Source organism: Salvelinus fontinalis, chromosome 12 (assembly GCF_029448725.1).
Source record: "Salvelinus fontinalis isolate EN_2023a chromosome 12, ASM2944872v1, whole genome shotgun sequence".
NCBI classification, from domain to species: Eukaryota; Metazoa; Chordata; class Actinopteri; order Salmoniformes; family Salmonidae; genus Salvelinus; species Salvelinus fontinalis.
Genome location: NC_074676.1, coordinates 44107482 through 44121163, shown reverse-complemented (window position 1 = coordinate 44121163; position 13682 = coordinate 44107482). Strand labels below are relative to the sequence as shown.

Genomic DNA, 13682 nt, shown 5'->3' with positions numbered 1-13682 from the left:
CCTCCCAAACTCCTTCATGTGATGCTGGCTAAGGCCGAGCGATCAACTTGGACGAGGCCAAGCGATCAACTTGGACGAGGCCGAGCGATCAACTTGGACGGGGTTGAACCGTTTGTAGACGTACTGCAAACTACGGCACTACATACCTCCACGACGACATTACGAGTTGGACTTGGTGCTATGGACGTAGCAGCTCTAGCTCCCAGCGAGTCCTAATGCTCCTCTAGACCCCGAGGTTTGGGAATCAAAGGTACATATACTCACTCCACTACTATACTACCCCTCCACTCCACTACTATACTACCCCTCCACTCCACTACTATACTACCCCTCCACTCCACTACTATACTACCCCTCCACTCCACTACTATCCCTCCACTCCACTACTATACTACCCCTCTACCCCACTACTATACTACCCCTCCACTCCACTACTATACTACCCCTCCACTCCACTACTATACTACCCCTCCACTCCACTACTATCCCTCCACTCCACTACTATACTACCCCTCTACCCCACTACTATACTACCCCTCCACTCCACTACTATACTACCCCTCTACTCCACTACTATACTACCCCTCCACTCCACTACTATACTACCCCTCCACTCCACTACTATACTACCCCTCCACTCCACTACTATACTACCCCTCCACTCCACTACTATCCCTCCACTCCACTACTATACTACCCCTCTACCCCACTACTATACTATCCCTCCACTCCACTACGATACTACCCTTCCACTACTATCCCTCCACTCCACTACAATACTACCCCTCTACTCCACTACTATACTACCCCTCTACTCCACTACTATACTACCCCTCTACTCCACTACTATACTACCCCTCTACTCCACTACTATACTACCCCTCCACTCCACTACTATACTACCCCTCTACTCCACTACTATACTACCCCTCCCCTACTATACTACCCCTCCACTACTCCACTACCCCTCCACTACTCCACTACCCCTCCACTACTCCACTACCCCTCCACTACTCCACTACCCCTCCACTACTCCACTACCCCTCCACTACTCCACTACCCCTCCACTACTCCACTACCCCTCCACTACACCACTACCCCTCCACTACACCACTACCCCTCCACTACACCACTACCCCTCCACTACACCACTACCCCTCTACTCCACTACCCCTCTACTCCACTACCCCTCTACTCCACTACCCCTCTACTCCACTACCCCTCTACTCCACCACTATACTACCCCTCTACTCCACCACTATACTACCCCTCTACTCCACCACTATACTACCCCTCTACTCCACCACTATACTAGTTCTCTATTACACTACTCCACTATTATACTACTCCAATACTCCTCTACTACACTACCCCTCTACTCCACTACTATACTACCCCTCCACTCCACTACTATACTACCCCTCTAATCCACTGCTATACTACCCCTCTAATCCACTACTATACTACCCCTCTAATCCACTACTATACTACCCCTCCACTACTCCACTACCCCTCCACTCCACTACCCCTCTACCCCTCTACTCCACTACCCCTCCACTCCACTACCCCTCCACTCCACTACCCCTCCACTCCACTACCCCTCCACTCCACTATACTACCGCTCTACTCCACGACTATACTCCACTACTATACTACCCCTCTAGTCCACTATAATACTACCCCCCCACTACGATACTACCCTTCCACTCCACAACAATACTACCCCTCTACTCCATGACTATACTACCCCTCCACTACTATACTACCCCTCCACTACTATACTACCCCTCCACTACTATACTACCCATCCACTACTATACTACCCCTCCACTACTATACTACCCCTCCACTACTATACTACCCCTCTACTCCACTACAATACTACCCCTCCACTCCACGACAATACTACCCCTCCACTCCACGACTACACTACCCCTCCACTCCACGACTACACTACCCCTCCACTCCACGACTACACTACCCCTCCACTCCACGACTACACTACCCCTCCACTCCACTACTCCTCTACTCCACTACCCCTCCACTACTATACTACCCCTCCACTACTATACTACCCCTCCACTGCTATACTACCCCTCCACTGCTATACTACCCCTCTACTCCACTGCTATACTACCCCTCTACTCCACTGCTATACTACCCCTCTACTCCACTGCTATACTACCCCTCTACTCCACTGCTATACTACCCCTCTACTCCACTACTATACTACCCCTCCACTACTATACTACCCCTCCACTACTATACTACCCCTCCACTACTATACTACCCCTCCACTACTATACTACCCCTCCACTACTATACTACCCCTCCACTACTATACTACCCCTCCACTACTATACTACCCCTCCACTACTATACTACCCCTCCACTATACTACCCCTCTACTCCACCACTATACTAGTTCTCTATTACACTACTCCACTATTATACTACTCCAATACTCCTCTACTACACTACCCCTCTACTCCACTACTATACTACCCCTCCACTCCACTACTATACTACCCCTCTAATCCACTGCTATACTACCCCTCTAATCCACTACTATACTACCCCTCTAATCCACTACTATACTACCCCTCCACTACTCCACTACCCCTCCACTCCACTACCCCTCTACCCCTCTACTCCACTACCCCTCCACTCCACTACCCCTCCACTCCACTACCCCTCCACTCCACTATACTACCGCTCTACTCCACAACTATACTCCACTACTATACTACCCCTCTAGTCCACTATAATACTACCCCCCCACTACGATACTACCCTTCCACTCCACAACAATACTACCCCTCTACTCCATGACTATACTACCCCTCCACTACTATACTACCCCTCCACTACTATACTACCCCTCCACTACTATACTACCCATCCACTACTATACTACCCCTCCACTACTATACTACCCCTCCACTACTATACTACCCCTCTACTCCACTACAATACTACCCCTCCACTCCACGACAATACTACCCCTCCACTCCACGACTACACTACCCCTCCACTCCACGACTACACTACCCCTCCACTCCACGACTACACTACCCCTCCACTCCACTACTCCTCTACTCCACTACCCCTCCACTACTATACTACCCCTCCACTACTATACTACCCCTCCACTGCTATACTACCCCTCCACTGCTATACTACCCCTCTACTCCACTGCTATACTACCCCTCTACTCCACTGCTATACTACCCCTCTACTCCACTGCTATACTACCCCTCTACTCCACTGCTATACTACCCCTCTACTCCACTACTATACTACCCCTCCACTACTATACTACCCCTCCACTACTATACTACCCCTCCACTACTATACTACCCCTCCACTACTATACTACCCCTCCACTACTATACTACCCCTCCACTACTATACTACCCCTCCACTACTATACTACCCCTCCACTACTATACTACCCCTCCACTACTATACTACCCCTCCACTACTATACTACCCCTCCACTACTATACTACCCCTCCACTACTATACTACCCCTCCACTACTATACTACCCCTCCACTACTATACTACCCCTCTACTCCACTGCTATACTACCCCTCTACTCCACTGCTATACTACCCCTCTACTCCACTGCTATACTACCCCTCCACTCCACTGCTATACTACCCCTCCACTCCACTGCTATACTACCCCTCCACTCCACGGCTATACTACCCCTCCACTCCACGGCTATACTACCCCTCCACTCCACGGCTATACTACCCCTCCACTCCACGACTATACTACCCCTCCACTCCACTACTCCACTACCCCTCCACTCCACTACTCCACTACCCCTCCATTCCACTACCCCTCTAATCCACTACCCCTCTAATCCACTACCCCTCCACTCCACGACTATACTACCCCTCCACTCCACGACTATACTACCCCTCCACTCCACGACTATACTACCCCTCCACTCCACGACTATACTACCCCTCCACTCCACGACTATACTACCCCTCTACTCCACGACTATACTACCCCTCCACTCCACGACTATACTACCCCTCCACTCCACGACTATACTACCCCTCCACTCCACTACTCCACTACCCCTCCACTCCACTACTCCACTACCCCTCCACTCCACTACTACCCCTCCACTACTCCACTACTACCCCTCCACTCCACTACTCTACTACCCCTCCACTCCACTACTCTACTACCCCTCCACTCCACTACTCTACTACCCCTCCACTCCACTACTATACTACCCCTCCACTCCACTACTATACTACCCCTCCACTCCACTACTATACTACCCCTCCACTCCACTACTATACTACCCCTCCACTCCACTACCCCTCCACTCCACTACCCCTCCACTCCACTACCCCTCCACTCCACTACCCCTCCACTCCACTACCCCTCCACTCCACTACCCCTCCACTCCACTACCCCTCCACTCCACTACCCCTCCACTCCACTACCCCTCCACTCCACTACCCCTCCACTCCACTACCCCTCCACTCCACTACCCCTCCACTCCACTACCCCTCCACTCCACTACCCCTCCACTCCACTACCCCTCCACTCCACTACCCCTCCACTCCACTACCCCTCTACTCCACTACCCCTCTACTCCACTACCCCTCTACTCCACTACCCCTCTACTCCACTACCCCTCTACTCCACTACCCCTCTACTCCACTACCCCTCTACTCCACTACCCCTCTACTCCACTACCCCTCTACTCCACTACCCCTCTACCCCTCCACTCCACTCCACTACCCCTCTACTTCACTACCCCTCTACTCCACTACCCCTCTACTCCACTAATCCTCTACTCCACTAACCCTCTACCCCACTACTACACTACCCTTCTACTATACTACCCCTCCACTCCACTACCCCTCCACTCCACTACCCCTCCACTCCACTACCCCTCCACTCCACCTCCACTCCACTACCCCTCCACTCCACCTCCACTCCACTACCCCTCTACTCCACTACCCCTCTACTCCACTACCCCTCTACTCCACTACCCCTCTACTCCACTACCCCTCTACTCCACTACCCCTCTACTCCACTACCCCTCTACTCCACTACCCCTCTACTCCACTACCCCTCTACTCCACTACCCCTCTACTCCACTACCCCTCTACTCCACTACCCCTCTACTCCACTACCCCTCTACTCCACTACCCCTCTACCCCTCCACTCCACTACCCCTCTACTCCACTACCCCTCTACTCCACTACCCCTCTACTCCACTACCCCTCTACTCCACTACCCCTCTACTCCACTACTACCCTACTCCTGTACTCCACTACCCCTCTACTCCCCAAATGAACAGACGACTGTGTGTAGTGCTGCTGCATGTTTGTGTGTTTGTGCAGAGAAGGAGGATTGTCGAGGGGGGGGGACTTACTGTCATTGGATCCCATGCTGATTAAGTCATCAGAGTCCACATTGTGAACAATGGCCGACTTGTACCCGGCCTTCTGGGCATTAAGCACCTGCGGGAGACAAAATATTTGTGTTCAGTGTGTGTGTGGTTCCTATGGATCAGTGTGTGTTCAGCCAGCTCACCTAAACACTTGGGCCACCACAAAACATCGACTCTTATATTCACAGGATCAGACAGTAGCTATCCCCATACTGTAGTAACTATCCCTATACTGTTTCCATACTGTAGTAACTATCCCTATACTGTTTCCATACTGCAGTAACTATCTATATACTGTATCCATACTGCAGTAACTATCCCTATACTGTATCCATACTGTAGTAACTATCTATATACTGTCTCCATACTGCAGTAACTATCTCCATACTGCAGTAACTATCTCCATACTGCAGTAACTATCTCCATACTGCAGTAACTATCTCCATACTGCAGTAACTATCTCCATACTGCAGTAACTATCTCCATACTGCAGTAACTATCTCCATACTGCAGTAACTATCTCCATACTGTATCCATACTGTAGTAACTATCCCCATACTGCGGTAACTATCTCCATACTGTATCCATACTGTAGTAACTATCTCTATACTGTAGTAACTATCCCCATACTGTATCCATACTGCAGTAACTATCCCCATACTGTAGTAACTATCTCTATACTGTATCCATACTGTAGTAACTATCTCTATACTGTATCCATACCATAGTAACTATCTCTATACTGTATCCATACTGCAGTAACTATCTCTACTGTATCCATACTGTAGTAACTATCTCTATACTGTATCCATACTGTAGTAACTATCTCTATACTGTATCCATACTGCAGTAACTATCCCTATACTGTATCCATACTGTAGTAACTATCTCTATACTGTATCCATACTGCAGTAACTATCCCTATACTTTATCCATACTGTAGTAACTATCCCCATACTGCAGTAACTATCTCTATACTGTATCCATACTGTAGTAACTATCCCCATACTGCAGTAACTATCTCTATACTGTATCCATACTGTAGTAACTATCTCTATACTGTAGTAACTATCGCTATACTGTATCCATACTGTAGTAACTATCTCTACACTGTATCCATACTGCAGTAACTATCTCTATACTGTATCCATACTGTATCCATACTGTAGTAACTATCCCCATACTGTAGTAACTATCTCTATACTGTAGTAAATATCTCTATACTGTATCCATACTGTAGTAACTATCTCTATACTGTATCCATACTGCAGTAACTATCTCTCTACTGTATCCATACTGCAGTAACTATCTCTATACTGTATCCATACTGTAGTAACTATCCCCATACTGTAGTAACTATCTCCATACTGTATCCATACTGTAGTAACTATCCCCATACTGTAGTAACTATCTCTATACTGTAGTAACTATCTCTATACTGTATCCATACTGCAGTAACTATCTCTATACTGTATCCATACTGTAGTAACTATCTCTATACTGTATCCATACTGCAGTAACTATCTCTATACTGTATCCATACTGCAGTAACTATCTCTATACTGTATCCATACTGCAGTAACTATCTCTATACTGTATCCATACTGCAGTAACTATCTCTATACTGTATCCATACTGTAGTAACTATCCCCATACTGTAGTAACTATCTCTATGCTGCAGTAACTATCTCTATACTGTATCCATACTGTAGTAACTATCTCTATACTGTATCCATACTGCAGTAACTATCCCCATACTGTAGTAACTATCTCTATGCTGCAGTAACTATCTCTATACTGTATCCATACTGTAGTAACTATCTCCATACTGTATCCATACTGCAGTAACTATCCCCATACTGTAGTAACTATCTCCATACTGTATCCATACTGCAGTAACTATCTCCATACTGTTTCCATACTGCAGTAACCATCTCCATACTGTTTCCATACTGCAGTAACTATCTCCATACTGTATCCATACTGCAGTAACTATCCCCATACTGTATCCATACTGCAGTAACTATCTATATACTGCAGTAACTATCTCCATACTGTTTCCATACTGCAGTAACCATCTCCATACTGTATCCATACTGCAGTACCTATCTCCATACTGTATCCATACTGCAGTAACTATCTATATACTGCAGTAACTATCTCCATACTGTATCCATACTGCAGTAACTATCTATATACTGTATCCATACTGCGGTAACTATATCCATACCGTAGTAACTATCTCTACTGTATACTACCCCTCCACTACTATCCCTCCACTCCACTACTATACTACCCCTCTACTCCACTACTGTACTGTATCCATACCGTAGTAACTATCTCTATACTGTAGTAACTATCTCTATACTGTATCCATACTGTAGTAACCATCTCCGTACGGTCCCCAACGCCTCTGCCAAGCCCTCATTCCAACTCCATCACCCATACTCTGTGGGCCCTATGATAGGCCTTCTGGCTTAAGGGGAGGGATTGAACTCTACTGTAACTGACATCCCTTCGGGGCAGGGAGTGAGTGTGTGGTTAAATACGTGTCAATGGCCGCTCAGACGTCTTGTCCATAGGTGCACTGTGTGTATAATGACAATGACATGCTATATGGCCACACCAAAACACGAAGGACAACGAGGCTAGAATGAAAATAGGGAGGATACCTAGTCAGTTGTACAACTGAATGCCTTCAACTGAAATGTGTCTTGTGATAGGCCTTCCCTCCCCTTAAGCCAGAAGGCCTATCACCCAACCCCTCTGAATCAGAGAGGTGCGGGGGGGGGGCTGCCTTAATCGACATAATTAGCATAGCATGTAATGTGGCTAAACACATAGCATTCCCGAAAGAAATCTAAAGGCTAAAATAACTTGCTTCATAGAGTCGATGGTATGCATTAACTTATAGAGGGTATGTAAAGTTATGACATGTACTGGCAGACTCCAGTAATAACAATGTGCCCTACAGGTTAACACTGTTGACATGTAGTCATGGAACCTGGGAGTGTGCTTCGGCTCCATGTCGAAAACTGTTTTGACATTTCACTACTAACAACTCCTCTGTTTAGGACCTTCTTCCCAGAAAGTACTCCCAGGAGAAAAAAAAGAAAAAGACAACATGCTTGAATTTAAAATACAACAGCTTCCCCTGCAGTGGTAAACATTGGCTCCTCTCCCTCATGTAACTGTGTCCCTGCTACAACAGAGGCTCCAAAACAGGAAAAACTTGATGAGGGGGGGGGGAAACCCCATGAATTAAGCTTTACAGCCTTCATATATAATCACAAACTGCCACTAAGCTATGGATGAAAAAAGGGGACGTATTCAGACCCCTTGAATTTTTCCACATTTTGTTACTTTACAACCTTATCCTAAAATTGATTAAATCCTCATTTTTTTTTCTCAAATTTTTTTTGTTGAAATTTTTGCAAATGTATTAAACATAAAAAACAGAATGGGCCCTGAAATTGAGTTCAGGTGCATCCTGTTTCCATTGATCATCATTGAGGTGATTCTACAACTTGATTGGAGTCCACCTGTGGTAAATTCAATTAATTGGACATGATTTGGATGTCAGGTTGAAGGAATTGTCCGTAGAGCTCTGAAACAGGATTGTGTTGAGGCACAGATCTGGGGAAGGGTACCAAAACATTTCTGAAGGTCCTTGGTCAGGGAGGTGACCAAGAACCCGATGGTCACTCTGCCAGAGCTCCAGAGTTCCTCTGTGGAAATGGGAAAACCCTCCAGAAGGACAACCACCTCTGCAGCACTCCACTAATCAGGCCGTTATGGTAGAGTGACCAGACGGTAGCCACTCCTCGGTAAAAGACACATGACCGCCTGCTTGGAGTTTGCCAAAAAGGCACCTAAACGACTCTCAGACCATGAGAAACAAGATTCTATGGTCTGATGAAACCAAGATTGAACTCTTTAGCCTGAATGCCAAGCATCACTTCTGGAGGAAACCTGGCACCATCCCTACGGTGAAGCATGGTGGCAGCATCATGCTGTGGGGAGGTTTTTCCAGTGGCAGGGACTGGGAGACTAGTCAGGATGTGAGGGAAAGATGAACGGAGCAAAGTACAGAGACCTTCTTGACGAAAACCTGCTCTAGAGCGCTCAAGACCTCAGACTGGGGCAAAGGTTCCTTTTTGTAGGATACACAAGGCAATACTAGGTGTTGTGCCATATTTTGGTTAAACTATCCCCAATTCAATGGAGTTTTGATTACAATACTGAGTGGGGTGAATATATTTAGTAAATAGTAGCCTACAGCAAAGTGTGTTTAAAACATTTCTAACACTTTCTGCTAGTTAGTTTTTGCTACCATGTAGGTTTTAGCTTGCTTGAGCCTGCTAACTGAGGAGTATTAATTCACCTGTTTCCATATGTTTCCTTTTAAAATATTTATCTTACAAAGGAGTTGTTTAACTGCTTAACTATTTATCTGTACATGGGATTGTATTTGTTTTTTAAAAAACAATTTCCCCCCCTAATCTTTACAGGAAAATGCCACAGGCACTATCTGATGTGTTGAGACATTTCACTGCAGCTAATGTAGAAGGAAAAGCTGTGTACATTTGAAAATACTGTGGCAAATCATATGTGAAGAATGCAACAAAGATGCAGAATCATCTGGCCAAGTGCATAAAGTTCCCTCAGCGCTCACAACAAGCAACCTCTGACAAAAGTCCCTCTACTTATATTCAAGGTGAAAACGATGAATCAGACACCTTATCGATAGCAACAGCTCATGGTCCTCCTGGAATCAGATTTTCTTTTGACTGAATGGAGGAACCTAGTCAGAGAAATGCTGATGAATGTCTTGCTCGAGCTGTGTATGCAATGGGTTGACCTCTGATGCTCACAGGCAATGTGTATTGGAAGAGATTTCTGAATGTTCTTCGCCCAGAATACACCCCTCCAACCAGACATGCTTTATCTACTAATTTGCTGGATGCAGAGTTCAACAGAGTTCAAGTGAAGGTCAAGCAAATCATAGAGAAAGCAGACTGTATTGCAATCATCTCTGATGGATGGTCGAATGTTCGTGGGAAAGTAATAATTAACTACATCACCACCCCTCAACCAGTATTCTACGAGCAAAGACACACCGGTCTTTACATTGCAGATGATCTGAAGGCAGTCATCAATGACCTTGGACCACAGAAGGTATTTGCACTGGTGACAGACAATGCTGCGAACATGAAGGCTGCTTGGTCTAAAGTAGAGGAGTCCTACCCTCACATCATACCCATTGGCTGTGCTGCTCATGCATTGAATCTGCTCCTCAAGGACATCATGGCACTGAAAACAATGGATACACTCTACAAGAGAGCCAAGGAAATGGTTAGGTATGTGAAGGGTCATCAAGTTATAGCAGCAATCTACCTCACCAAGCAAAATGAGAAGAATAAGAGCACCACATTGAAGCTGCCCAGCAACACCTGTTGGGGTGGTGTTGTCATCATGTTTGACGGTCTCCTGGAGGGGAAAGAGTTTTGTGGATCTGAAGCTCTTTCCCCTGTTGCCTTCATCATCCTCCAAATCCCATCAACATCAGCCACCTCAGAGCGCAACTGGTCCTTGTTTGGGAACACACACACCAAAGCACGCAACAGGCTGACCAATACAGGGGTTGAAAATTGGTGTCCATCCGGGCAAATTTGAGGCTTTTTGAGCCTGACAATGAGCCATCCTCAACAAGGTTGGAAAGTGACAGTGAAGATGAGGCCTCAGAGTCTGATGTTTAAGAGGTGGACATTGGAGGTCCAGGGTGAAGACATGGAAGCCTGAGAAGAAGACAACCAAAGTTTTAATTTTACAGATGTATGTTGAAAACGTTTTTGGGAGATGCGATGGATCATTGGGGATCATTCAATATTCCATTTATTTTGTTGTTCAGTGAAATCATCCCATGTGAAAAGTCAACTCATTTAATTAAAGTTCAATTCATAACAATTATTATAACTTTTTTTATATTGGAAGGATTTAATCATTTGTAATTATGTCTACATATTATACGTTGAAATGTTTGTTTCTGTCTCCATATGATATGGTAAAATATATCCAATGCAAAAAAACATCTATAGTATTATGGTATTAATTTGCATACATTTCCGTTAATTCCCATTTATTCCCGTTAATTTCAAAGGAAAGTTTACACCTCTGAATATTCCCCAAAATGTGCAACCCTACTAAGCACACAGCCAAGACAAATGCAAGAGTGGCTTGGGGACAAGTCTCTGAATGTCCTTGAGTGGCATCATGGGTATTGTGATGTCATTATGGGGTATTGTGTGTAGATTAAAATACATTTTAGAATAAGGCTGTAACGTAACAAAATGTGGAAAAAGTGAAGGGGTCTGAATACTTTCCGAATGCACTGTATATGCATACTTTCATGCTTATTTGAGGTATTTCCTGTTTGGCAGCCATTTTGTTCAGACCTGCATGGTCTTTCTCTGTGTGGATCATCGTGGCCTATACGCACGCAGGCTGGGTTGGCAAGGCAACCTGTTATGGTTGATGCAGAATTCCAGTTTAAGTCATGGTTGAAATTGTTGAGGAAGCCTGTGATATTGCGGTGTGTGTGTGTGTGTGTGTGTGTGTGCTTGTGCTTGTGTAAAAAGGCAATAGCCTGTTTCCTTTACTCACAGAGTAGACAGTCAAACAGACTGTCACAGTAAGTGTGGTAAACTACAGAGGGTTTTTTCCCCCTTCCACCCTGCTGTGGTCTGTACTAGTTTCTCTCTCTCGCCCGAACACGCACGTGCGCACGCACCTTTTAGCTACAGCCAAATTATTGCATAAACACACCAAGGTCTTACGGTTTTTAAACGTCCAGTTAATGGAGAAGCCAAGACCCCACACCCTCCCCTAACTACATAGATCCAAGGCTTTAAATCCAATCAAGACCAAATCAAATACTTAAATGTACAATTACACTAAGTGAAGTGTGTAAGTGTAGTGTGTAAGTATAGTGTGTAAGTGAAGTGTGTAAGTATAGTGTGTAAGTATAGTGTGTAAGTGAAGTGAAGTGTGTAAGTATAGTGTGTAAGTGAAATGATGTAAGTGTAGTGTGTAAGTGTGTAAGTGTAGTGTGTAAGTGAAGTGTGTAAGTGTAGTGTGTAAGTGAAAGGATGTAAGTTGTAAGTGTGTAAGTGAAGTGTGTAAGTGAAGTGTGTAAGTGTGGTGTGCAAGGATGCTACAATTGCAAAACAGGGGGAAAAATGTCATATTAGACGCTCGAATCACTATAGATGTTATAACCATATGCCTAAATCCAACTTCACTTACAAAAACAAAACATAAAAAGGAATAAAATCCTTCTAAGAAGTCCCCTCATAAATGATTTGGGGGTAAAGATGTGTTATCCTTGGTGTAAATTGCAAGTGAGAGTGAGGCACAGGGAAATACTGTAACAAAATAAACCATGAAGAGAGCTGAGAAATCAGGTTCTCTCAGTCACACGGAACTCGCTGTGAGCCCAGATAGCCGGAGCGGCGAACCTCATCTGTTGAGATAAATAATGGATGTGTGGCTCTCTCAGTGGCTTTCAGAGATGCTGTGTTGTATACAGACCCCCCCCCCCCCCCCATCCACTGACTGCACCAAAGTAGCCTAGCGATAGCTTGTTTAAGCCCTGAGCCTATAGGTTATTCTAGGCTTTCACTCCCCACATTGTACCCAATATAATAGTCTGGTATCATTTTCTGTTGCTATGCTAAGATAACAAAATGTAATTGTTCATTCAGACAAAGCGGATGAGCAAAGAGTTGTTTGACTGAATCAAGATGATAGCAGACATTAGCGCAGCCTTTTGTTAGTCACTGTCATTTTCTGCGCTCTGATTCGTGTGGGTGTATTTGTGTGTGAACGTGTGTGCGTGTCTATGCGTGTGTGTGTGTGTGTGTGTGTGTGTGCTTCTTTGTGTGTCTCCTTAAGGAGGCTGCCTTTGAAGAGAGACAGAGAGAGCCAGCAGATAATTCTTGTGAAGTCTAACAGCCCTGATGCTGTCTCAACCCACCCCCTTCATTCCCACTGCATAACAAGCTTACACACAGAAACAGAGGAGATTATTCCAACCCAATGAGAGGCAAGAGTTCTAGACTAACTTTTCCCACTGGTGCTACCGACTTTTTCAGTTGATGGCACCAGCACATGATTTGGTCACACCAATTTAGTTTTTTGTTGCAGCTGCATGGGCGAGAATGACCTGTGCTTGGTTTTCCGACAGCGAC

General features: G+C 45.5%; 1 protein-coding gene across 2 annotated transcripts in view; it reads right to left on the bottom strand.

Moving 5' to 3' along the window:
* Window positions 1–13682, bottom strand: part of LOC129867474 (E3 ubiquitin-protein ligase RNF13-like) — a 99072-nt gene that overhangs the window by 30864 nt on the left and 54526 nt on the right. For both annotated transcript variants that reach the window (XM_055940910.1, XM_055940911.1), the window contains exon 5: window positions 5416–5503. In XM_055940910.1, the coding sequence (XP_055796885.1) occupies window positions 5416–5503 (88 nt within the window). The remainder of the gene's footprint in view (window positions 1–5415; window positions 5504–13682) is intronic.